This window comes from Engraulis encrasicolus, chromosome 10 (assembly GCF_034702125.1).
Source record: "Engraulis encrasicolus isolate BLACKSEA-1 chromosome 10, IST_EnEncr_1.0, whole genome shotgun sequence".
NCBI classification, from domain to species: domain Eukaryota; kingdom Metazoa; phylum Chordata; class Actinopteri; order Clupeiformes; family Engraulidae; genus Engraulis; species Engraulis encrasicolus.
The window spans coordinates 25,540,801-25,568,618 of NC_085866.1; the positions used below are offsets into that span (position 1 = coordinate 25,540,801).

At 43.2% G+C, this 27,818-nt stretch overlaps 4 protein-coding genes and 1 non-coding gene across 5 annotated transcripts in view; 1 reads left to right on the forward strand and 4 right to left on the reverse strand.

Annotated features, from left to right (window-relative positions):
* inavaa (innate immunity activator a) overlaps positions 1-2,920 on the reverse strand; it is a 22,021-nt gene extending 19,101 nt beyond the window's left edge. Inside the window, exon 1 of the mRNA XM_063208477.1 lies at positions 2,802-2,920. The gene's annotated coding sequence lies outside the window, so the exon portion shown is untranslated. The remainder of the gene's footprint in view (positions 1-2,801) is intronic.
* Positions 2,921-5,001: 2,081 nt separating this feature from the next.
* On the reverse strand, positions 5,002-17,984 carry zgc:195245 (uncharacterized protein LOC565483 homolog). The gene is made up of 6 exons (XM_063209663.1): positions 17,921-17,984; positions 17,181-17,535; positions 14,263-14,290; positions 13,785-13,929; positions 8,973-9,111; positions 5,002-5,915 (listed from the first exon to the last, which is right to left on the reverse strand). Exons 2-6 carry the CDS (start codon positions 17,226-17,228, stop codon positions 5,808-5,810), a joined length of 468 nt encoding a protein of 155 aa, XP_063065733.1. The 5' UTR covers positions 17,229-17,535; positions 17,921-17,984; the 3' UTR covers positions 5,002-5,807.
* Positions 17,985-18,157: 173 nt separating this feature from the next.
* LOC134457693 (small Cajal body-specific RNA 2) lies at positions 18,158-18,466 on the forward strand. Its single transcript, XR_010036488.1, has one exon. It is a non-coding gene; the product is annotated as a small Cajal body-specific RNA 2 (non-coding RNA).
* A 398-nt stretch (positions 18,467-18,864) lies between these two features.
* cfap276 (cilia and flagella associated protein 276) lies at positions 18,865-23,055 on the reverse strand. Its single transcript, XM_063208479.1, has 5 exons — positions 22,910-23,055; positions 22,660-22,776; positions 21,273-21,388; positions 20,286-20,401; positions 18,865-19,017 (listed from the first exon to the last, which is right to left on the reverse strand). Exons 1-5 carry the CDS (start codon positions 22,985-22,987, stop codon positions 18,947-18,949), a joined length of 498 nt encoding a protein of 165 aa, XP_063064549.1. The 5' UTR covers positions 22,988-23,055; the 3' UTR covers positions 18,865-18,946.
* A 563-nt stretch (positions 23,056-23,618) lies between these two features.
* cenpl (centromere protein L) lies at positions 23,619-27,287 on the reverse strand. Its single transcript, XM_063209664.1, has 5 exons — positions 27,101-27,287; positions 26,576-26,735; positions 26,215-26,466; positions 25,333-25,893; positions 23,619-24,249 (listed from the first exon to the last, which is right to left on the reverse strand). The coding sequence occupies exons 1-5, from the start codon at positions 27,115-27,117 to the stop codon at positions 24,178-24,180; spliced, it is 1,062 nt and encodes a 353-aa protein (XP_063065734.1). The 5' UTR covers positions 27,118-27,287; the 3' UTR covers positions 23,619-24,177.
* Positions 27,288-27,818: the final 531 nt, after the last annotated feature.

Sequence of the window (27,818 nt, forward strand, 5' to 3'; positions counted from 1 at the left end):
GGACAGCCTGGATGGACGGATGTCTACACCCGTCTCCAACACTCGCTCCACTCCACACACACAACTTCCAGACACACACACACCTCAGCTCAGCTCAGCGGAAAAGGGCTGTTTACAGGAGCCGGTTATGACGAGGAGTCAGCGCTGTGTAACTGTCTGCCGCTCCTCACCGTACGTCTTAGAGCTCCAACACCCACTCATCCACCCTTTCCCAGGGGAGAGGAGGAGAAGAAGAGGGAGAGAGGAAGAGAAGACGAGGGGGAGAGGAAGAGAAGAGGAGGGGGAGAGGAAGAGAAGTGGTTTGGATAGAGTTGGAGAATGAGGGATATTACAGAGGCAGCGAGAGGGAGAGTGAAGATGGATAGAGAGATGGAGAAGAGAGAGAGAGAGAGAGAGAGAGAGAGAGAGAGAGAGAGAGAGAGAGAGAGAGAGAGAGAGAGAGAGAGAGAGAGAGAGTGAGATAGAGGGGGAATTGAAAAAGAACAACAGGGGCAGAGAAGGGGGTCAGAGAGGAATAACTAGTGAGAGAAATAGGCTAAGAATGAGGGAAAGGAAGATTATGGGAAAGAGAGAGAGAGAGGGGGGGAAATAAGGGTAAGACAGAGAGAATGGGGGGTGGAATGAAGAACAAGAGGCAGACAGGGAGAGGAGGAGAGGAAGACAGAGGGAGAGAGAGAACGCAGAATGGGAGAACAAGAAAGAGCAAGGGCAACAAACTGAAGAACAAGAGCGAGCGACTAATAACACAAAGAGAGAGAAAGCATAAGAACGAGGGTGGATAATTAAGAGAACAAGAGAGAGCACAGTTGGAGAAAGAGAAAGAATACAAGAGAGAGAGAGAGAGAGAGAGAGAGAGAGAGAGAGAGAGAGAGAGAGAGAGAGAGAGAGAGAGAGAGAGAGAGAGAGAGAGAGAGAGAGAGAGAGAGAACAAGAGAAAAAGAGCCGCTAAGTTCTGGAATGCCTGCAACAGCAGCAGCAGGAGCAGCGGAGTGGAGCCTGTGTCTGTGGTCGCGGCCCTGTAGAGGCACAGGCAGACGTGGGCCCGCCAAGGAAACTCTGAGGGATATCTGAAACCTTCCCAAGGCATAGGCCCATGCAAAGCCTATAATTAAGCCAATGCTGAATCAAGTAGATGCTGATGTTATGGGGGATAGAGTGAGAGAGAGAGAGAGAGAGAGCGAGAAAGAGAGAATGACTTTACAGTATGGCCTGGGTTTTGGTGCCTCGAACAAGCACTTAGCCAAAAAGCCATGGTGCTGCAGAACAAGGATTTGTGTAGGTCTATTTGTTAAGGAGTGATTACCTTATTTATAAAATGTTTTCATGCAAACATTACTATTTATGTGTTAATTATTTAGTCATAAAACATGTTGATCCTAACATATTGCTCTATTTCAATAACGGATTGACACTATGGTCATACAGACACTGAAACTTCTTTAAAGGAGAAGGACACTTTGGAATTAATAACGCCTGAAAGGAGACAGGTCGGGAGGTATTGAACGTTTGTGTGTGTGTGTGTGTGTGTGTGTGTGTGTGTGTGTGTGTGTGTGTGTGTGTGTGTGTGTGTGTGTGTGTGTGTGTGTGTGTGTGTGTGTGTGTGTGTGTGTGTGTGTGTGGAAATGCAGAATAAGCATATGCAAATTTAAACACACCACAAGCAACATCCAGGTACTGAAATGGTAACAGGACCAAAAGAACACATCGGCTTCAACCAGAATATTTGGCTCCCAGAGATCAATAACCTTATTGCAATTTCTGGCTTGCTCATTCTCCCTGAGACATCAAAGCTATGATCATAGCATCACCAAAGGAGTTCTTCAAAGGAGACAAACATTCTTGGATTAAAACCCCTTGAAAGGAGATTACCAAAACCAGGGCCGTTGGGGGAGAGTGGGAAGAGTAAAAAGAAATGTTGCCACTAAGAACCCCAAACTGGTATGGTTACATTACACAGTTTTAGGCCATGGGACCCTTTTGTGTAGTAGGCTACTGGAGCAGGTCCCACTGCTGTGTTAGCTTTATAACTGACAGTAAATAGTCTGGATTGTTTGCTCACAGCCAGTCAATTAGCTTAATTGGTTAGTCTGTGTGTGTGTGGTGTGGTGTGGTGTGGTGTGGTGTGTATGTGTGTGTGTGTGTGTGTGTGTGTGTGTGTGTGTTTAAAAAAAAAAAGATGGATTTCTGTGACAACTGATTGAACTGTGCTCATTAGACCTACAGCATAATGCACTTTTATAATTGCACTGCCAACGTCCAAAATATTCATTGCTAAATTCTGCATGTTAAATTGTCATGTGAGTATCAAACAGTAGGCCTACGGCATAAATACCCCATAATAATGTTAAAATGATAATTAAACATGTCATTGTTACTGCTGCTTTGTTCAAAAGATGTGTGATAACATCTGTCATATTGTTATATAAAACTGCTTTCACTAACAAGAGATGTGTTAAACTTTATATAAATCCTTTACAGTAGGCCTATGTACTCACTAGGCCTACTTAGCTTTACTAAAATCAATAGCCTACCATGAAGTCAAGTTTCTCATATTTCAATGTTGTTATAGCCAGTTATAAACCACATTGTCCGGATGTTGAGCATATTCTCGTAAAACACAACGGATGCTGAATGGCTGACACAGCACAGCACTCACGATGAAACCAGACCAACATCATATCACAATACCAAACATCGCCATCACACAATAGTTAGACAATGTAATTACACTACCCAGACGAAAGTAATTTAAATACTTTCCGTAGGCTACATGACAAGCGTGTAGGGCTATGTTTAAATACCTTAACTTGTCCTGGAAGCTCCGTGACCCATTCAATTACGGCGATGCTAATCCATGTCCTGAGTCGCTCTAACTTTTACTGAGGCGGAGTGAACACACAGATGAGAGAAGTCTCGCACAACATCAGATGTTGCACGGGCAAGGGGGCGACGCCGACGACGCTTCCAAATGGGCGTACTCTTGAGAGACATCTGTCCCGTCCATGGTCAGAACCTTACATTTAGGGGAAGATATGTTATATTTCCCAAATGTTGCGAATGTTTATTTGGAAATAAAGTGTATCCGGGTAAAAATACGTACTAGAAATAAAATAATTTGATCTCTATTCTCGTTGATACAAACTAAATCTTTACAGACGAACCTATGGTGTTATACGTTGGGACATACCCCCCTAAAACAGATAGTGGTTTACCCCAGGACCAGAGGTTCCAAAACCTCTTTCACGGGCAGCACACGACACCGCGGGGGAGGGAGTGTGGGCAGCGCGAGGGAGAGCCAAGGAACAATGAAGCAGTGAAAAAAAGTTAAACAAGAGGCGAGTGCCCGAGACAGCTGGAGAATAGTATCTACGGTGGTGATGAATAGCGTGCACACAAGGTCCACCACCGGCATTGTGCAGCTCATTTGCTTCAGCCTGGAGTATTAATTTCAAAGTTTTTTGCCCATGCCATGCGTTCTGCTTGTATGGGTCTCTGTGTGTCTTTCAGGGTGAAATGTTAATGTTTATCACAATGATGAAGATGTAATATGCAAAAACATATATTTAATGCAGGGCACTACTAATGTCCTCCTACTCAACAAATGCCACAAGACACCCACCACCTTACACACACACATTGCTCTGGGTCGGTCCCGAAAAACACACACACACAGACACACACACAGACACACACCATACCCAAGGGACCAGTGCGCAAGCAATCCTCCATCACCTCTTGTGTTCACACACACAGTGTAGCCAGCCACCACACCGCTCTCTTCTCCTCTGACTCTGAGATACCCTTCTAAAATGTCTCTTTTTTGGGGGGGGGGTTACAGGGCTGTCAGAGCAGATGGCTGGCTTTCTCTGGCCTGTAGCGTTTCGGAATGAAAGGCCTCAGCTAATTAAAGGGGCTCATTTCCATGCCAATGGGGAGAAGGGATCTTGTGGTCTTGTGTGTGGGGGGGTGCTGTGTGTGTGTGTGTGTGTGTGTGTGTGTGTGTGTGTGTGTGTGTGTGTGTGTGTGTGTGTGTGTGTGTGTGTGTGTGTGTGTGTGTGTGTGTGTGTGTATAAAGAGTGGTGGAGGATTGCTCTGGTCCCTAGGGCCTGTGTGTGTGTGTGTGTGTGCGTGCGTGCGCATGTGCGTGTGTGTGTGTGTAAGGGGTGGTGGAGAATTGCTCGTGTCCCGAGGGTCTTTCTAAGGGAGCCACCTGTGAATCTATCGGATGTTACCAGACACACACCCTCACACAGACGGTCAGCACATTGGCACAGACGTGTCATAAACTACCTCCTGGCCAAACACACAAAGCACACACACACACACACACACACACACACACACACACACACACACACACACACACACACACACACACACACACACACACACCATTGGGCCATGGATGGATGGGTCATAAACGAGCCTCTGGACAAACATCTAAAACACACACGCCACAGATCTGACTCCGTGGACAGACGTTGCCTGTAGAATGGATACAATAGCGCTGGAGATTGTAACTTGGTATACGATTAGAGGTCATTTGTAAATGATGAGACTCACTGGGGCCTCAATCAAAAAAAGATGTGATTCCCCTGTAAATGTTTAAAGGATGAATACAAAACCTGGTGTTATTACAGATCCATCATTACTTTTCTTTGTCTTTTTCTTTTCGTTCTTCCTCTTTTAAAAAAAAAATATAGACAGTCCTGTTTCACCCGAGTGATTGAAAATGACAAACTGTGTGCATGTCTGTGTGTGTGTGTGTGTGTGTGTGTGTGTGTGTGTGTGTGTGTGTGTGTGTGTGTGTGTGTGTGTGTGTGTGTGTGTGTGTGTGTGTGTGTGTGTGTGTGTGTGTGTGTGTGTGTGTGTGTGTGCACGTGTGAGAGTGTGAGTGAGAGAGAGCGAGAGAAAGGGAAAGAGAGAGAGGTGTTTTTATGTCAACATGAAGGTCTACATGCTAAAATGTATGAAATTAATGAATTAAAGAAAAGAATACATTAAGGTCACAGCAGTTTATTGTTTGCAAGCACTTCATTCGACTTGCACTGAACATCAGCCAGTTCAAACCAAACCATCTCTGTGACAGAGAACATAAAACAACATGGTACAATGAACAACAATACTATACATTGTTTGTGAAAGAATCTGCAATAATTAAGATGAAGACACAGGGTTGGTGTGTTTGATAAGTGTTTCCCCCCCAGTACAAAACAAAACATGACTTAGAAAATAACATCACTCAGACAGCAAACACGGCATAACCACCTGCCTCTGAATTCAATTCAAAGATTTAGTCTCCACATAAAAAAAGACGACAAGGTTCAGGATTTATACACTTTTCAACATTGTCCTGCTTTCGGTAATATCTATTTGGATTCAGCTTACACGAGTCACTACACTTGAACTGAGATCAAAAGTGTTAAAGTTGAAGTGTTGAGTTAATACTGCAAAATGTACTGTGTATGTAATACTAGTGTATGTAATACTAGTGTATGTAATACTAGAAAGGGAATTCCAGGCCAGACACGAGAAATGGAATGGATTGGGGGCCGAAGGTTCCAGAATGGCCGAACACTCTAAAATTGGAAGATTGTAGAGAGTGGCCTCATTTACATGGGGTATTTAATTCAGAATTAACTCACTCAATTTAATTCTGCATAAAGCATAATTCCACTTTGAAAACATCATGTAAACACTCTGAATTCAGTTCAAAGTTCAATGTAAACTCAACGGAACTCCGTAATTATTAATTCTGAATTAAAAATGTCATGTAGACGTGCCATTCTGGAATCTTCATGGGTGGCTCAGGCACTTTCGTCAGACAGGCTTATGTGTCGCAGCTTATCCTTCATGAGCACAAACTCAGGGACGTTGACTTTGCCCTCTCGCCTCCTCACCTCCTCTTCTTCATACTGCAGACATAAAGGCACACACACACACACACACACACACACACACACACACACACACACACACACACACACACACACACACACACACACACACACACACACACACACACACACACACACACACACACACACACACACACATTTTTATAACTAGAAAGGAGAAATCTCCTTTGGGTTTTTTCCCCACTATGAAGTGTGTATTGACACAGGTGTTGACACACCCTTAAACTCCTCCATCTATCGCTTGAATGTGAGACACAATGAGGTCTAAGCCTTAAACAAACAGAGACGGACAACATAGCGGTTGTCTTGCGCTTTTGTATGCTGAAGGGTCACCAATGTGCACTTTCAGAACAGTGTACTCATATATGTGGGAAGACCATGTACTGTAGTGAAACCCACTCTGTGCTATAAAATAACCAACTGTATCACAATAATGGCTGTACTAGAGTTAGAGAGTTAGAGTGTACTTTATTGTCCCTGGAGGGGAAATTTGTCTTGGGCTTCAACAATCACTGCATAACATACAGTACTCACTCACATACCCATGCAACATAACATAGAGAACACAAAAAAAAACATACAAACATAGGAAACATAAAAGCATAAGAGACATGGAAAAAACCTGTGCACTCCCTTCACATGGCATGTCTATCTATCATTGAGCATTCTAATCGCATTGGGGACAAAAGAGTTCTTATATACTGTAGTATGTCTCGTCCACCTTAAATCTATACAGGTGGGAGGGGAGGTATACATCAGGTATACAACAAATAGAAATACAATGAATGTGGTGTGTGTGCAGGAAGTTGTGAATATCGGTGGTGATGGACAAAGACAAACAGTATATAGATAAGACACAGACTGCTACAACAGGCAAGTGAGTCAGTCTACCATACTGATGGAGGAATAATGTCTAATAATGAATAAACGTGTTGTCTATGGCAGTGGTTCTTAACCTGGGGTGCGCCAGAGATTTCAGGGGGTGCACATAAACGCACACTGAAGACACATAAAACACAATATGGCCTATAGAGTCTGGTCATCTAGGTCCATAAGCTGTAGGGCAGCACAGTCCAATAAATTAAGTTACTTACTTAGTTACTTACTTAGTTAAGTTACTAAAATAATACTAAACAAAGCTTGTGTTAAGGTTGTGTTTGAATATTTTGTATGTGTTGCTGTGTTGCGTCACCTCCTGCAGTTTGGGTTGGCATTTGCGTTGCTCCTGCTCCTTCAATTCTAATGTGAATGTTTCAGATAGTATTGCTGGACGATACTATTTTGTACATTGTGGTTGTGGGACATATTTTCGACGTGTTTTTAACCCTATACTGCACGCATTATTATCCCATCATGGAAAAAAATCTTGCTGTGGTTTTTGTCACATAAAATGAACTTCTTAAGACATATTTGCATTTTTTTTCAAAAAAAAGTTTTTTGGGGGGGTACTTTTAGGTTTGTTGCCATATGGCAACATTGTGCAGTTACGGAAAGGATCCAGTGTACATTTTTGCTCCAAGACCAAACAAGGGTCATACAACATTATGGATTATTTTATAGAAATGTAATTGTTTTTATCTCAGAAAAACATTGAAAGTTTACCCACAAGTTCAAGGGAGTTATTTAACACATTTTTGTCATTGAGAGAACAAGTGAATACTGTTTATTATATCCCCGAAAAACAGTATTTCAGTGGTATTACGTTGACCAACCACCAATGAATATATTAAGTATTAACACAATATCTGTGCATAGATTTGCACAGAAATGTGTATGGTAACTGTCTATAATATGTACATGAACTGATTTAATTTCGGAAGCCAACACTTTCAAGATGGCCGACATTCAAGATGGCCGATTTGCGGGCCAGGCATCTTTCAACATAACCGACAGTTTATTTGTCATAACTTTTGAATGGATGCTTGGATTTACACTAAACCTTGTGTGATAACACTCTATAATGAGTAAATAAGCCATGTAAACTTGTGAGGCTAGTGTTTTCAAGATAGCTGACTTTCAAGATGGCTGACTTTGAAGTTGGCAATCTTTCGAGACGGCCTACCTTTTGTTTACGCCACAACTTTTCAATGGGTGCTTGGATTTGCAGTAAATCTTGTGTGTTAATAATATAATTGGTTTATGAGCTGTTTGAAATTTGGAGATTATGCTTTTAAAATGGCTGACTTTCAAAATGGTTGACTTTGTACAATAATTTTTGATCGGGTTGACAGATTTGCACAAACGTTGTGTGCTAATTAGTCTATTTATAACAGACAAATGAAGTCAAAACATTTTGGAGGCTTAAAATGGTCAACATGACCGTAGCTTTATGCTCTAATCTGGGGTTTGGGGATTTTTGTGGTATACCTCTGGCAGTCTGGGGAGGCTGCATAGGCCTTGTTCGCTTTTCTGCATGTACTCAGAGTGAAAGCTCATAAAACAGTTCTGTACACCTATTATAACATTTTTAATGTTCATTACAGACTGCCATTTGCACTAATTATAAATATTATCAGTTATCAATCATTCAATCAATAAATAAATCAATTAATCAATCAATTAGAATTGGGTATTTGTATCAATGCACTTTCCCTATTGACCGTCTTGTTCCATTACCGCACAATGTTGCCGTATGGCAACATACCTATTTTTCAACATAAAAAGGAAATAATTTTAGTTGAAAACAAAACAAATGGTGAAAACAGATCATGACTAACTATAGATCATCCTAATATTTTTTTTAATTTTGTAAATATTGCAAAAAGTGTGACATATCTTGGCCAATGGCAGAGCAATCTGTCAAGGAGACAAACTCATGTACAGTGAGGGAAAGAGCGAGCCTGGGGCAGTGTGTGGTGTCATGTGATGCCAACAAACCACATAATTGGATAAAACAAGGCCACAGTTTCAATATGAAAACCAATCAGTGTCTATTATTTATTTTTAAATACCAGGAAATGCCAAAAGAATGGTATGTTGCCATATGGCAACACCGTGCAGTATAGGGTTAAGGTTTTGTATGGATATGTTGTATGTGTTTCTGTGTTGCGTCACCTCCTGCAGCTTGAGTTGGCGTTTGCGTAGCTCCTGCTCCAGGTCGGAGGGCGGCTGCTGTTCTAGCTCCCGGTCCAGCTCTAATCGCCTCTGCTCCAGCACACGCTTCAACTCCGGCTTCTCCTCGAGAACCAGGCCTCTGGACAAACAGATGTGTGGGGAAATTGATGATATATGGGGAGGGGTTGGGGGAGTTGGGGGCACACAGATATGGGGGAAGGGGGGGTGAAGGTAGAGATTACGATAAATGTAATGTATGCAAAATGTCTTGATATGTAGAAAAAAAACAACTGTTGCAGAACCTTTCCATTTTCAGTTTGTATTGTGAATGCCTGTGGCGATACAGTAGACCATAATACTCTTTATTTTATCAAAGCTGAAACGTATACACATCATGACTGAGTAACATTAAAAATTATACAAAAAAGAGAACCAGGCCTGTGGAGGAGCATGGATTTTTGCACTATAGGTACGGGCACACACACGCATGCACGCACACACACACACGCACGCACAGGCACACACACACGCACGCGCGCACACACATGCACGCGCGCGCACACACACACACACACACACGCATGCATGTACACACGCAAGCACACACAAACACACACACACACACACACACACACACACACACACGCACGCCGCGCAACATACACACACATGCGCGCCGCACACACACGCACGCACGCACGCACGCACGCTTCAGCTTCGGCTTCTCCTTGAGAACCAGGCCTGTGGACGAGAATAGGGAGAGATGATATGCTACATTACACTATATGTATGGACACACACGCACGCGCATGCACACACGCATGCGCACACGCACACGCACCACACACACGCACCACATGCTTGCACACGTTTCTGGTGTCCTGGTGTCAGGGACAACATGCAACACAATGCACAAATACACATGCAGCCACACACATAGACCCACAGGCCACATGTACAGTATATCACGAAAGTGAGCACACCCCTCACAGTTTCTACATATTTGTGAGTATATCTTTTCATAGGAAAGCATTACAGAAAATTCACTTTGACACAATGATTAGTGACCTTTTAACAACATATTTAACCGCTTAAATTTCTTGTTCACTCAGAAAAAAACAAAATACAGCCATTAATGTTTGAACATGTACCCACAAAAGTGAGTACACCCCAGATTAAAATCCGGTAGAGAATGGGCCGTGTTGGCTCTAATCGTCTCAAAATGAAAAGGGATTAAAAGGGAGGTCATCGGTGTGCGTTTCAACCTTTCTTTGCATTGAACTTTTACATTTTGAGTGTGCACCTGGCTTAAATAGATTGGTGTGAGATTTGAATGCAATCCTATGGAGAATATCATGATCTGCTTCAGTAGTCACAGTGCATGTTGACATGCATGTTTCTTTTAGGTGCATTTCAGATTGCCAATGTTGACAGCATTCATGCATCCCCAAACCATGTCAGTCCCACTACCATGCTTGGCTATTGAGAGGATACACTTTTTTTTGTAAAACTCACTTGTTTACCACCACACATGCTTGACACCATCTAAAGCAAATTTGTTTATCTTGGTCTCAAGAGAGATGAACAGACCAAGGATATGGGTCACTGGAACCATGTCGTGTGATCTGAAGAGACCAAGATAAACAAACTTATTTTAGATGGTGTCAACCATTTCGGTGTTGTTCGTGGAAAGCAAATGTTTTGGTGTACTGATGGCCATTCAAACATGGCTTCACTGCACAAATCATTGCGTATTATGCAGTCATTTGGGGAATCCTCATTTCCAAAAGAATTGTCTTTTTTCCTCAAGCATGCAATTCACCATACAGCAAAAAACTACTGAATTTTCATTAATGCTGTATAAAAACACACATATACGCCATTGCTCAATTCAGCTTGCACACCCCCTTGTGGCAGTCCATGCACCCCCAGGGGGGCACGCACCACAGTTTGGGAAACCCTGCCCTAAACAGCAGTGAAATAACTGTAGGCGTCATAGACACCCCCCCCCCCCTTTCACAAATTGACTCATGATGTTGCACAGACTGCAAGGATCCACTGTCCCTATACAGTATGTGTGGTGACCTNACATGTTGTAAACAGGGAGGGGAAAATGGATTCATTAGTTACAATCTAGTGCCACATGTTCCAAATTATCTTGTTTTACCCATGCAATTCAACCTGGTGATCTTTCAACCAGACAATCACCTGGCTGAACTGGACTGGTGAAACCAAGTCCTTTGGAATATGTGTAACTAGATTATAATTTATGAATCCATTTTGCCCATCACCGGTTGTAGCAAAGAGCATGGTGTCAGGTTGGTGTCAGGTTTTGCCCCAGCAATTTACAGTGAAGGTTTGTGAATAAATCCCTACCATCTTGACTGGATCACCTAAAACGTTTTTTTTTTTTTTTTTTAATTAATGTCATGAATTATTTGTGAATTGTGTGTAATTTCCACACTTGCTTTACCAAAAACTGCTAAATTATCTGTTTATTTTTATTTGGAGATTTTCACAACATACTGTTGTGTTCCATACATTTATTCAAGCCCCAGTGCAGTGAAGGGTTTTAAGGAATTTATTTCCTATATAGTTGCAACTCTTACAAGGACGTCCAAACCTTAGTTAAATGAAACTAAACTAATTACTTTTTTCCAAACTGAGTATGCACTTTTTGTGATGTCTACATTCACATATTCAATTTTATTGAACCCCTTAAGGATTATCATGCTAAATAACAATTAAATCAGATATTTAAAAGACCAGTACGATAATGTGAACAGAGCCATAGCGAACAGCAATGCAGCAGATTTGAAAGGACTGTCTATGTCCCTCTTTAATCATGCTCTGCACTTCATCATGCATGCCACAAAGATACCAGTGACTGACTAGAAGGAGCTGCGTACCACAGTCAAGTCAAGAGAGGAGGAAATTTCTCCTAATAAGAAAGTATACTGCTATAAAAACATTGGAGAGAGATTAAACCGTTTCAAGAAACACAATTGGAAGCGTTATTCACACAGTTAGGATACTACCTGTACATGGCAGAAAGAGGATTGCTCAAGCCGACTGTTGTCCAGTACCTTAAGCGAACAGTGGAAAAAAAGTCCCCAGGTAAGTGCTAAGGAATTGCGTAAGGTTATTTGAGATGGAGGTAGTCAGGTTTCAGCTTGGACTGCAAGACACTGCAACATGTAGGCCTCCATGCTTGAATGTCCACGTGCATAAGTCCAAACAACAAGAAGGGCAGTGGCGTGCACTGCAGCAATGACATTTTGGAGGGCAGGTCCTCGACAGGGGGTGGGTGTTGGGGGGGACATGCAGAACTTGCGGCTTCCTTACTATTGTCGGGTATAGCGGCTATACAGTATATTCAAGGAATTATTGTCACATGCTTTTGATTGTAGAGCATTTGTAAATGATCTTGTCAACATGGACCACAGTACATTGTGACTTTAAAAAAAAAATAAGGAGGGCATTTCAAAGGAGCTGTTCAAAAAGGGCATTTTTTTGTCCTGTAAAGAAAAGGGGCAGGTGTTTTAGCACCACCACGTCCCTATCTGTGCACGGCGCCTATGAAAAAGGGCCAATTCCAGGATAACAAAAGGGACGTGGGAAAATCGCAAAGGTTTTCCGATGCTGATACTAAATGAAACTGAAACTCTTTGGGTTTATGAATCTACAGTATCAACAGTATTGTCTAGGAGAGGAAGAACAAGGCATATGAAAAAAATAGGAGTGCCCCTACTGTGAAGCATGGTGGGAGGTTAGTCATCAAGCATTGGGGTTGTTATGTTTCTTCAGGTACAGGACATCTGCAGTGCAAGGTACCATGAATTCTATTACTAGGAGATCCTGCGTGTAAATGTTGTGCAGCTAGTCCCAAGTCTGAAACGTGGGAGATGTTGGACCTTCTAAAAGGGCAACAATCCCAAACATGCCTCCTATTCATTACATTGTAGGCATTGGGTGGGGGGCTTTTAGACTACTTTGTACCAGGCCTGTTAGCCTGATAAACCAGACTAAATGTGAGACTAAATGTCTCAATCTGTGCCTATTGGCCAACGCTTTGTCGTCACTCCCTTAAAACCTTTTCTGCTTTCAAAACAAATCAAAACAAATATCTGCGCTGTGATTGGCCAGTAAGTTCTAGGGCCTGGAGCATTGTCCGAGGCTAGACCCACTCGCAGGCAAAATAATTTTGGCTGCTGACGGTTGGGGCTAGTTTACTAGGCTACCAGGCCTGGCCAAAACTCTCAGCGACCCCATGGCCCAAGCAAACAAAAACAAAGGGGGCAAAGCAACAGCAGGCCGTAGCATACTCTGAGGATGAGCAATCATACACTGGTCTGTAATTCGGTGCTTCCCCTACAACCATGTGACCCAACCTTTCCACACACACACACACACACACACACACACACACACACACACACACACACACACACACACACACACACACACACACACACACAAACACACACACACACACACACACACACACACACACACACACACACACACACACACACACACACACACACACACACACACAGAGCGTTGCTGTTTAATGCTATTTCCTATTGTTTACTGTATTTTCTGCAGTCTTCTACACACACACACACACACACACACACACACACACACACACACACACACACACACACACACACACACACACACACACACACACACACACACACACACTTTGCATTGCTGTTTAATGCTATTTCCTATTGTTTACTGTGTTTTCTGCTGCGATTTCTACCAACCCTTCCGAAGGTCATTGATTGTCCAGTTCACCCTCACCTCTTGTGGCTTAGCAGAAGTTCCTTATGCAGGTCTTGATGACTGGGAACGTCAAGGGAGGCATCGTTCAGCTTCTTGAATGTGGTGGTGCCCTCACCATTCTCCGTTGGCGAGCAGGATGGAGATGGCGGACACACAAAGTTCTCTGTGACGAGAAACAGAGCGTGACAAGAGCAATGTGACACAGAATGCAGGACCTAAGTGACACAGAATGCCTAGGCAAATGCAAGTCAGAATGCAAAACAAGTGTGACAGTGGTGAGATGGATGACAATGGGAGAGGAATTTCATGAACAGGAATGCAGGCAACATAGTTTGCGCATTGGGCCTGCAACCATTCAAGGAAACGTGAGTAGTGTCACAGCTGAACTCTGGATAGTGAATATCAGTCATTCCATGAATCACAAGTGGACAAATGATTCATTGCTAGGGTGGGAATCTTGGTGAGAATCTAGTAAATACTGAAATGTGTTGTGTACCTTTTTTGTGATGTCGGAATCCAGGTCGCTGAGGGCACGCAATCAGGGGCATGAAGGAGAAAAAAATCAATTGCAGCATTAAATCAACATCAGTTGGAATTCATTTGTACTTTCCTGTGTTGTTGAGGGGTTCAGATGCAAGAATCCTTATGCTGAATTCAGATAAATATATTTATGTAATTTAATATTAATAAGCTAAAATCTATACAATAATATTATAACATTACAGTATACGCAGGGTTCTAAATTAACACCCACCAACGGGCCATATGGTGGTGAAAATCCAGTTTGGCTGGTAGAAAATAAAACTTAATAGCCACTTTGACCCATTAGTGAGTGTGTGTTTGGCTAGAAAGGAAAAAAGTGAATGTACAGCCCTGAATATATGTACGTGATATTATCAGTTCACCTTCAGCAAGATTTAATAATGCTAATAAAAATCCAAGTAACAGTTTGGCGGAGATTAAATAGGACATAATTCATTTTGATGAGCTCCTTTGCTTTAGATTATTTCTGACAGCAGTGGGTGTGGAGACACCTGATCGGTTCATTTTAAGCCTTTTTCCATCAGTGCACTCTGTGGTACCTTTTGCCACCATGCTCACCTACTGATGTAAGAGACTCACCTGGAGTCACCTGTTCTCACATGAACTCCAGCAACAACTACACGGTGGAAAACCTGCATCCGTCAATGCAATCAAATGCATTTCTGCTTTAAATTGATGCATCCACCTGTGTGTTACACTTTTTGCACACCTATACTTGCAGGTGTGTCAGAAATAAATAAATCAAGTTGAAGATTAGAAACACGGAGAGACATCCCACACACACAGTCCATTTTGTAGAGGATAGCCCCTTGAGATTAAAATCTCATTTTCGAGGGGGGTCCTCAAATAATTAATAAAGTTTCTGTCTTTGACATGTACCAGTACATGTTTTCTTAAAATTGGCGGTCTAGATCACAGAAATATTTACACAACTGGAATTTGATCTGGGTTGTGTTGTTTTTAAAAATATATATAATTTGAGTTCTGCCTGCATCCATCTGGATGTCATTATATTTACACTGGTGCACATTTATGTGTATCTAAACCGGAATGAATATAACATAGGCTACATTATTATTATTATGAAAATAACACAAGGATCATCCATAGAAATGAATAGCTTACTTCCACTGGCCTTCACAGGGAGTTCACATACTTACTTTGGATGCACTTAATTCGCTTCTGAGCGAAAAAAATTGAAAATGGGTATACTCCATTTAGTAATTAGTAACATTGTGATAACTGAAAAATGAAAAAAGGTCGCACCATGCATAGGTTTCTTTATTACAGTAATAAAGAAACCTTTCTTTACAGTAATAAAGAAACCTATGCATGGTGCGAACTTTTTTCATTTTTCAGTTTTACAATATTTTGGTCAGCACAGGAAGAGAAAAACTGTTGGGTGACGCCTGCTCCAACCCTTATGAACTTTAACATTGTGATAACCTCATCAACATTACCTCACTTACTTTTGTTTAGAACGTCTTTCATCTCTCCACTGACGCCCGGCCTTACACCACAAATACTGTGTTAGAACCCAGTAATTAAAACATATAAATGGAAAGGCAAATGACAGGTGAGCCAGTGTGGTTGGTTACACTGAGATAGCGTGATGATGGCATGACTGAAGCCAGCGACTGTCCATATGGAGGTGCTAGCGTATAGCTAATTAAATGACTTCCATTGGCCAGTGTCTGCTACGCAGGGCAGCTCTATCTCAGGCGGGGCTTGGCTAAGCCTGTCCTGTCTGTGGACAATGGCCTGGTTCCTTGCTTTGGAGGCCAGGGGGACATGACATGCCTTCTATAGCGTGCTGACAGGATCTAATCAAGGGAGCGGGGGACAAACATGGGCTGATCCTCCTCCTCACAATGACAATCAGTTGCCAGCCAATGGGTGTACGCATCGCTCTCTCCCTCTTTCTCTCTCTCTCAATGACAAACAATCAGTTGCAAGCCAATGAGTGTGTGAATATCTCTCTCTCTCTCTCTCGCTCGCTCTCTCTCTCCCTGATCAAACAATCAGTTGTAAGCCAGTGGCCCTTGTTCATCAGCCATATGGATCAGAGACACGTACGGACGCGGACGCATGCATCACATGGATCACACACATGGTTGGTTTGTGATGCAACTTGTTGTCAGACAAACGCAAGGAGCGGTTGCATTAAGTGATTAGTCTTTCGTCTGACGCTTGGCATATCAACTAAATCTGCTCTACCCTCTTTTCCGTCCCGTTACCCACTTGCAACACAAAATTGTAAAAATCATTATTTTTGTTCACTTTGCATTGAGTGTGGGTCTTTAAAACTATTTACATGAATTAAGGGCCAAATAATTATTACAACAACAACAATAAACAAAATGCACTTCGTTGCACATGAAGTTATGGTCAAGCACACATAGATAAGGACTACAAAAAAACAAAACCTTTAACCACCCTCCTGTATCACATGGTTGTGAAACACAGAAGAAAGGGACATTCTTATGTCAGCGCCGACTCGCCATGACTTTTGGATTATCACGTGTACAGTAAAACGGAACAGTACTCTTAATAGTATATGTACCTCATTAGGTACAGTGAAATAATTGGTGTATAAATACAATGTCATGTAATAGTGTAGCTATTATATCAGTAAGACAACTTGTACTTCTATACATACTTTATACATCTCTGGGTTTGAGAAAGTTCCATCACAACCACGCCACAGATTACATCATAGGATCACCTGTCCTTACAGCACTGAGGTCATCCCACTATCATACTGACCTCCCTCTCCTCTCTCAGACCTCCAAAGCTACCCCCCCTCTCGTACCCTGTCTTGACACCCCAAGGTGTGTGTGCGATCTGTGAATAAAATAAATGTTCACTCACCTCAACAGTGACTGCTGTCTGCTTCTTTGCTGCGCCCAAGTCCAGCATCGTGCGTGCACTTGGCGGTGAGCGTCCAGACAGACTGTCCAGTCCAGTCGATGTGGCGGCTCACTCGCGCAACACCATCAGCATGGGTAGTAGACGAGGGATTATCCGCCATGCCACCCTCCCCCCATCCACCGCCTCTGAAGCTTGAGTACACTGGACACGGGATTAGCTAATTGGCACCGGCACCTTGCTCTTCTTCAGGAAACGAAGATAACATTGGCCACCTCGGCCTTACACCCCTTACCAACCATGTGAGCGGTCGAGGGTTTCTGTTCTGCCACCCATTTGGGATGCCACTAATGCCCCCCTGCGAAGCCACACACGTACAGTAGGCACACACACACACACACACACACACACACACACACACACACACACACACACACACACACACACACACACACACACACACACACACACACACACACACACACACACACACTTCTCATCATGGCATTAAAGTGAAAGCTGAATATAAGGCCAAGTAACTGATCAGATTTAGGCTTTGACCCATGGTTGTTTATCAACCTGGGCTCTCTTTTAAAAGAGTTTGTTGTTCACAGTAATTTAGACCTATATTATTTGATTGAGAAGATTGTCAAAATAAGCGCATGACTAGTGAACTAATATCTTGTTATAGCAACAGCACATCTTCCAGAAAAGCACCAATAAATGTGGCCATACACACTTACCGTGTGCAGTGGCACATGTATCAAATCAAGGGCACCCTGTGGCCTTTTGACCTTTGAGTTTGGCACCAAAACATTAAGAGAAATTGCGTTCTAGAATCCTCCCACCACACGAGGGCGCACTTGCCAAGAAGACAGATGTTTCCAAAGCAGGCTATTTAAACGGCCCCAAACCCGGATGTACTCATTTCTTTGAATGCTTGTGTGAGTGAGGAGTGTAAGCTGTTGTTTGTCTTTGTGTGTTGTGAGAGTGAGTTTGAATGTTTTGTGAATGTGTGTCTGTGTCGTGTGATATCTTTAAAAATCTACACCGTGATCTTATTTGATCCAGTCGGATGGACGCCCTGCTCCGATCTGGAAATGATATGATTCGAAATGCGAGCCTGTTTGGCGGTGAGCATGAGGCATTTCACAAACTTCAGGGCAAGCACAATTGATATTGTGGTTTAGAAGTGATGAATTGATCAGATATACTAGTTCGATAGAGGCTTTGGGTTTTACCCATTGCTTTCGACACGGACGATGAGTATAGAGGCGATTCTGATCTTACCACAGAACTCGAAACGGAATGCAAAGGTTGGGAATGCCTCATACTCAAAACGTAACACTAGCGGGCTTGCATTCAACTCTATCATTTGCCTTTCGGTTGATGCAGCAGACACATTGTCCTCCCCCAGGTTATTAATTATGGTTGCAAGTTAAACGAGAAACCGAGTTGATGCGAGGATAACGCAGTACGGCCACAACAATGGCCGTCTCCCGTTTTGCAGTAGGCCTAGGCCTAACATTTTCTTTTCCTTGGCCAGTTTATCCCCAACCAGTAAAGGTAACCTACCCCGGCCCACAACCAAGGAAATAGTGGTTCGAATCCATTCAGCTTCATCACACTTCATGGTATTAACATGTTAAGTTAATTCAATAAAATTAGTAAACGTCTGCAGGCCTGATGTGTTGTGTGCTTTTTATTTGGCAGGAAAAGGTCAAAGAAGTGAGCTTCATTTGTAAAGTCATGCACTCCACACACGGCCATTAGGTTGAGTAGAATCCTCCATCATGCTTCCTGGAGTAGCCACGATTGGTGGAGGCATTGTGATGAGATTCTGTGGCGAGAAAAATGGTAGCGTGCAAGATGGGCAATCAATCATTAGTGAATGATCAGCTTCTGTATGGATGATACACTGCCCTCTAAAACAGTACAAAATAAAACCAATAAGTAATAAAAATTAAATCAATCTTGCCTAGTAAGTTTTGAAATTGCCTTGTAGGTTTAGATTTCTGTTGAATTGCAGGCATATAGGAATTAGGCTACGCAGTATGTCTTGGCCCAGTGGGGGCCGCGGAAAGTTGGTAGGAAATAATAAAATAAATGATCGAAGAAATTGAATACCAATTGTACACCAAAATAAACATAAAAATAGCTAAACAATTTTCCCATTAGTTACTTTTATATAGGTCTATCCTAGTGGGGCACTGACTCACAGGCCTAGACTATGGTTGTGAAAGGGGTGCACAGGAAAAGTAGTGCGGCACGACCCATGTAAAGGGGGCCTTGACTGGAATCTACCGGGGGGGGGGGGGCTTGGCACGGTTAAGTTTGGGTCTTGGCCAACGTGTTAAAATGTGCCAATGGAGTGAGCTCAAGTCATTAACTTTAGGCGACTATAGTAGCTACTTATTTTCTACATCTTAACAGTCAGTGATTGCAGTGCATCACTTGAAAAAACCCAATGCAGAACTTACAAACAGTGCATATCAACATATTGCACGTGAAACATAAAGGGACTCTGGGCAGCCAGCTGCTAACATCAGCCATAGTTGGCAGTCAGCTGTTCTAATTAGGCCTGATCAATTGAAACATGATTTCAAATGTCGCTATCTTTTATAAAGTCTTCTGTCAGGAGTATACAAATCTTCCTCCCTTTCCTTCTCAGGTACTTTTATGGTACCTGCTGAAGTTTCTCTTTTGGATATGCACATCCTCCACTACAAATGGACATGTTCTCGTCCATGGTCAGAAACTATTCCTCTTCCAAAACCAAGCTATGATAACTGATCTTGTTATGTCTCCTCCCCTGTAGCCGAGCCTGAGATCTATCATCCATATACAGCATGTATATAGCAAATGATAGATGAGAAGCAATAAAAAAAGTTGTCATACTGCATCTAGTAGCCTACACAGTAAATGAACACCAGCCAAATGGAAAATCTTAGTTTGGCTGGTAGAAAAGACCAACTTAACTAGCCACTTTGACCCATTAGTGAGTGTGTGTGTGTGTTTGGCTAGTAAGATCTACTAGCAATTTTGGCTGGTGGTGAAAAAAAAAGTTAATTTAGGGCCCTGCAAGTACAGGATTGAAGTAGCACCCACCGATGGTTCCTTGTACACTGTAGATGGAAGCTTTCTGTGGGTTGACCCATACACGTATGTCGTTCTGCACACCACACTGGGGGGGCTCAGGCCTCTCTCTGTTCTTCAGGATCCTCCTGAGATGGGGGCATAGAGGTTAACGTAACATTTAAATTACTGTTATGAGATCAGAGAAAATTGGCCTTTTTCACATTCCAATGCATGGTGTAAGAAACATCCAGTGACAAGACTTGCTATATAAGCACATGCCACTTGATTCGCTTCAAAACGGAACTTATTTGACATCACAATGAAAAAGGCTTATTCTCACAAACCTTGTCCTAATATAAAGAATGACAGCGACACTGAAATTAACCCAGCCTAGGCGTTGAGAAGGATACAGCTGAGAGGGGGCTGTGCTTTGTTGCCATTGAGGTGCATTAATCTATTATATTTTTTAATACCAAGGAGGCGTTGACAGGTTTATGATGAGGTCAAGGGGGCGTAGTATAGCTTATGATGAGGTCAGGTCAGATCACTGATATAGGCCATTGATGAGGCACGTACAGGATGAGAGACATACTCTGTATTTCCCAAACCTCATCAAAGCCTGTCCTGATCAGTTACAGAGGGCGCTTTCCAATATGCAACCTTGCGTCCTCCACTTGTGCTCGTGGCCTCACGTTTTGCTGACGCCCTGCCTCCATGGAGAAAACAATTACGTTTCACCGCTGTCAGCCAAGCCACAACAATTTTGGGGGGACTATTCTTCATTCACCATCCAGTTTGCAAATGAGAAAATGACTTTGCAATTGAGCTTTTATGAGATATAGAAATAGAATGCTGTTGCCAGTACTTCCTGGTACGAGGTCACAAGCACAAGAAGAGGACGCAAGTCTGCAGATTGGAATGCACTCAGAGAGCTTTCTCCCTGGCCTACCCATTGACATATCTACTGTCAATAGGTCTACCCCATCATACAACAGAGTAGACAGACAGCTGACTCACCCGTGGTCATCAGAGTATGTCTCCTTCTGGAAAAGGGTTTCATTCCTGTGGCATAGGAAGTCTTGATGATGGTCATAGGTAGATTTGAGATGGAAGTCCAGACTGTCTCGTGAGGCCTACAGCGGAAGATAGGAGTTGTGGTCTGTTGATGTTGCCTGATAACCATTACATTACACTTACACTTAGCTGACACTTTAATTTATTCAAAGTGACTTACAGTTATTGTTTTTCAGGGTATTGGTTACAGGCCCTGGAGCAATGTGGGGTTGGGTGCCTTTCTCAAGGGCACTTCAGCCATGGATGGAGATGTAGGGAGAGGTCAGGGGGGGATTCAAACTTGAAACCCCTTGATTGAAAGACCAACTCTCTAACCACTAGGCCACGGCTGCCCACACAACCGTATCTCACTCATTTTGTGAAGTATTCACGAATAAAATAGAGTAATTTTCGTGTTGCATTCACGTTATTGCCCGCCTTTCGTAAAGTCTTCACGAAAATAATAGATTCATTTTCACGCTGCCTATTCACTTGAATTGCCCCCTAGCGACCCACTAGTTTGATGCCCTTTCGGTAGCCTACCGTCATATGGTAATCAAACATTTCAAACAAGCAATTTAGAGTTAGGTTTAGGGTCAAGGTTAGGGTTCAGGTTAGGGTTAGGTTTAGGTTTAGGGTTAAGTAGGGTTAAGGTTATGGTTAGGTTTAGGTTTAGGGGACAGAAGGCGTAAGTACCGAAAGGGCGTCGAATTAGTGAGTCCCGAGTGTATCAGCAGTTTTCTGTCAGCACCCCCTCCCCGCCCCTGCAGACGTTTGGATAACCATAGCAGCAGTGGGGCAATTCAAGTGAATAGGCAGCGTGAAAATTAATCTATTATTTTCGTGAAGACTTTACGAAAGGCGTGAGATCGGGCTCGCCCACATTACACATAGCTGACACTTTTACCCAAAACGACTTAGTTACAAATATTATTTTTCATATTTATTTTTCAGGCTATTAGTAACAGCAGTGGTAATCAAACTTTTTTTGAATAAATGCCCCTGGACATCATCATACGCCTCACAACACCCCCTTGACTTCATCATAAGCCTGCCAACTCCCCCCTTACTTGTACTACTTGTACTACTACTACTTGTAATGAACCCCAGTGGTACTGCCTCTTGCTGTGTGTATAACTTTCACAAAACATGGGGAAGAAAGGACAAAAGAGGAAAAGAAAAAAGTAAAATGTTTATTTTACATTAGGCCTATATTACATTACATTATTGCTAAATAGTCCAATCTAAACACTTTCACAATTTCAGTCTACTTTTTCCAACCTCTGGCAGTATCTATTGTGGCCAATCACACAGGATACACAGTAGGCTAGGCCTAAATAATAAGTCTCACCTCTTGGTCGTGGTGGTGCACCTTTCGTCTGACACTGGAAAGAGTTGCTGAATCGTACAGACGGGCCCAGGGCTTCTCGTTTTGAGCGAGGTGAGTTGGCGTGTCATAGGGAAGTTTCTGAATGATAAAACAGATTTTCCAAGGAAGGGCTGTGATACAATGAAATCGTCGTAGCCGCCCTAATGGTGAGGCATGCATAACCAGTGAGTGACCAATAACCTGAGCAGCAACTTAAGGGGGTTTTGCTTACCTGCGTTTCCTTTAGTCCCATGAAGGACATATCATTTTCATATCTGGGATAAGCATATGGATTGCACTTCCGTGACATGTCTGGTTTAGATGTTGACCACAGACCGAGAGCGCGCTGGAATTTTCTTTGCTTGCCACTTTGTAGCGTCCGAGCACTGTTGCTTAGAGACGCCTTATGACAAACACAGTCGAGTTGTGGGGGCACAGTGGGGTCCTGTTCTGTTCCACGACTTTGACTCCCATTCCATCCCGTGGTGCATTTAAACAGTCTCTGGCAAGAAAGTAGTGCGGTGATGTGTAGACCATTGACAGTATCTATAAGGTGTAGACACAATAGTGGTCATCTCAATTTCTTAGAAACCGGATTCAGCGGAGGGCAATTCAGCCCATTAAAAGTTGCACTCAAGGCTCCACCTAGTGGGCGGTATGGTGTAGTAGGTTTTGGTGTATGCTACGGTTTTACCAAACCTTGTTCAATAATTTGTGAACACAAATAGCACAAATAACACCAACGAGAATGTAATGACTAAACCAGAGATAATGAAAGGAAATTGTTGAGAAGCACGTGTTCTTGTTAGTTTCAGGAATCTTAGGAATCACAGGAATTAAACAAAGTCAAAATTTCATCTAGGTGTGACTGAGGATGGTAGTCTTTGAGAATAGTATGGTGTTATGGAACATGACATTTGCATAATGCATCAGAGAAACCATTTCGATCATGCTATCCATTTATTGAATACAACTTGAAAAACATAAAAAGCCATCATCATACTGCTCACATACATATCATAAATGTAATACATACAAACAATAACGGGAATAGGAAAAAAATATTTAAAAAGTGTTAGACTCTTACCATTAAGGTGCAATAATGCTTTAAAAGAACAAAACAACAATATATTACAGATTTTATACAAATATACAAAAACTGTGGACAAACGGGACATGACTTGGCTCCGCTAGACAGATAAGAGGGAGACCAGGTGTGGAGTCCAATATGCAGACTTCTGTCCTCTCTTCCTCACTTGCCTGCTTGTGATCTCATGATGTCGTCACTGACGACAGAAAAGAAAGTCAATACCTTGCAAAAGCACAATTCAAAAGTCATTTTCTCATTTGCAATCGGGATGGTGAATGAAATCCAGTGCCTCAAAAGTTGTTGTGGCTAGGCTGACAGCTGGGATACGTTATTGTTTTCTCCACGGTGGTGGGGCGAGGCCACAAGCACAAGTGTAGGAAGGGAGTGTGCGTATTGGAATGCATCCCAGATCAGATGGGCATTCTGTGCATGGCACACTCGGTCAACAGCTCCATGGTGCTGGGCAGGTACTCAGGGCAGATCTAAAGAGAAGAAACAAACAAAACAGAGGAGACCCTTAATATTGAAATAATGATCTCAGCCCGACATATCACTTTTCAAACTCATTGACCAGGCAGCAATATTTGACGCCAAAGTTATGCCAATGCCATCAAAAACTGATGCTGAATTAAAAAAAAAACAAAAAAAAACGACCTCATGGTAACATGACTTCATTTGACTTGGGTGCAGGGAAGGGTCTAGGTCTAGCTTTACAGGCCATATTTACCCATTCACACACTGGTGGCCATGGCCTCAACACAGAGTACCACCCTGCCACCAGGAGGAATTTGGGGCTATTGTATCTTGCAGGACACATTTGATGGTCAGGCAGAATGGGATTTGAACCACAACCACCTCTTACCCTAACCTAAGGCACAAGGAAACATGCAAGAGCGAGGTGCAGACATACGATCAACGGTTCAAATCGGCGATATACTTTACACATTGTCATGATGACGTGTTGTGAGATGTGAAGTGAAAGTGAAGTCAAAGCCCCATTGGGAAACTCCAACTCCTATTGTCATTGTGACACAGCACTCCACAACACACAAGTGTTCACTGCACACTGCACACAACAAAATTGCATTCATGCCTAACCTGTTCAAGGGGGCAGCCCTCAATGGCGCCCTTAGGGACCAGTGCAGCGGGACGGTACCATGCTCAGGGTACCTTAGTCATGGAGGAGGATGGGGGAGAGCAGAGCATTGGTTGATTACTACCCCCACCAATCTGGCGGGTCGGGAGTCGAACCGGCAACCTTGGGCTACAAGTCTGACGCCCTAACCGCTTAGCCATGACCTCTCTCCCAAAGCCTCATACATTATCAGTAGCACTGAAATGTCGGACTGGTCCTTTAGCTCAGCGGTATCATACTGTGTGACTAGTGCCTACCATGCCCGAATTGGAGCGTTGATTGGTAGGTGACGGGTTCGAGCTCCCAGTGCCGAACTAGTGCAGATCGCCTCAGTTACATTAACACTGGCCTGACTATAGCGTGTAGCACCACACTAATGCTACTTGATCTGTGGGTAAACACAGTCCCCTTTGCTTTGCTTTCACCTTACCTTGACTTTGCCATCGATGTGCGCCGATGCCACTTCCGTGGCCACGCTCATCAGCCTGCCGGCGGACAGGTGCATCTTGAAGTGCTTGTAGAAGTGTGTCTCTATGCTGGCCATAAAGTCCTTCACATCCTCCACGTACACGTAACTGGCGTCCTGCGAATGTTGTTGTCGCCGCGTCCTGTCCCACAGCCACCACGTGTCCTCCCCGTCCAGCGCCATGCTCACGTCCAGGGGTGGCTGGCAGGGCAGCGTCCACTTCAGCTTCAGGCTCTTGATCTTGCGGCCGTCGGCGTGGCAGGACGTCCAGAGGGCGGCCAGCCACTGCAGGTCCGTTGGGCCGAGGCTCAGGGCGCCGAAGCCGCAGTCGAACGTCCGCTCGAACCAGCACTTGACCAGGAAGGTCAGGGATTCGGAGCCGCTGGAGCACAGCACGGGCAGACAGACGAACTCCGGGGGCAGCGACTGGAGATACTGCGGGTCGGCGCAGACAGACGTCAGCCAGCCTCTCCACATCACCTTAGGAGCATCCCCCGGTGCTGCAAACATTGCCTTGGAGTTGACCTGCCACCAACACACAGACAACAGGGAAGATAAGGTGGGAGAATAAGGACTTAAGATGACTCATTGAACCCCACATATCTCCAAAAAGAACCCCCCCCAAGAAAGTATTAACTAAGATTAAAAAAAACAAAAAAAAACAAAAAAAAAACATTAATAGAACATACACTTCCTATAGCCTAATTTCACAATACAGAACCAATAGCATACTGTACCGTGATGGTAAGAAAAGCACTTACTTCATGGTAAGAAAAGCACTTAGTAAAAGACAGAAAAACACATACGGGTACATTATCTGCAAATTGTTACTTCATCAGGTCCTACCTGTATGAAAACAGTCTCTGCATCGTCCTTTGTTTTTGCCACTCCAGGAACCGCTGAAAATGTCACTGCAAAAACCTTGTCACCTCCAGGGATTAAATCTGCACCTTGCTGTTTTTCTTCCAGCAAAAAGGCAGATAGACTCTTCGCATATGCTTTTAATTCGGTGTACCTAAAATTATACAATGGTGTGACGTGTGACAGGTCCCATTTGTCTTTGACAAGTAGTGACAGCTGATCGGGGTCAATGTCGTTCTGCAGAAGAAAGCAAAAACGGCAAGTGTTTCATTGGACATGAAGTACGAGTGGTGCTTTAGTTTATGACTGCTACTTTAACTTCAGTGATGACATCCCCTGTACTTACGCCGATTTGCTGAACATTTGGCCTCCTCCTGACTGTTGAAATACGCGGAGCTGTCAACACCCCGGAGGTGAGGAAGGGTCGCTTTGTTGTGTTGAATGTTCGACAAGAACTTCGTCTTGAGAGACGATGTCGGGTGGGTGTTACAGCAGAATCCGCATCACTGTTGATACAAAACATGGGGGTTACAATAACTTTGCTTGCACTTGTGTGTGTTGCTGTTGTAGAAAGCATTTCACGAACGGAAGCGTGAATATTACGAGAATGACTGTCTTGTTGTTGACATTCCATTCCAGTCATAACCCTGCTAAATGTCACGGATATAAAATAAACTGCATTTGGTTTTATCTGGTCAGACCACAACAACAAAATGAGCTAGCTTGAAAAGGCTATGCCATGTTAGCTTATGTAGCAGTGAGACGCTTATGCATTGTATGTGGCCACTTTTAGCCCAGCAACAAAACAAAATGGGCAACCAAAATCGGCAAACAAGTAAACGTAACAAATGTTATTCTGGATAAAATATACCTTCGTCTGGCATCCATTTCTGAAAACAGAAACGGATAATTTTTTGAACATCCCGCCCTTACGGCGCCCTTTTCTTTTCTTCGTCTTGTTGACTGACTTGTTGCGGAAGTTAGCAATGTGTGTCGTTTTGCGGCATACCGCCACCTACAGCACGGGAGAACAGCGCTCAACTTCACAGATTTACAAAAAAAAACCTCTATGTAGAAGTCCAAGTTATGAAACATAACAAAGAAATGCGACTTTGGAACAAAGTGACGTGTTTTGTTTGTTTTCTGCTCTTCTGCGTAGCCTATCACACTGTCTTGTGCACCTGATTTGAATGCTTCAAGGGTTGATCTGGCTGTCATAAAAGGCCTAGGCCCATAATTCATTCATTCATTCATTCATTCATTCATTCATTCATTCATTCATTCATTCATTCACTTGTAACAAAAACACATTTTCTTTGAACCTGGAATTCAGTCTTTAACCCAAAACCCTTCACTGATGTTGCCCAATGTTGCTATATGTTGGGGGCTATCTGGGGTCTGTGGTTTAATATCTAAACAGTGTGGACAAGGGTCCTTGCTTCTGATTCAGTCATGGGTAGGCCTAAGCGGTTAGGGTGTCAGTCAGATTTGTAGCCCAAAGGTTGCCGGTTCGACTACCAGGTTGGCAGGGGGAGTAATTAACCAGTGCTCTTTCTCCATCCTCCTCCACGACTGAGATACCCTGAGCA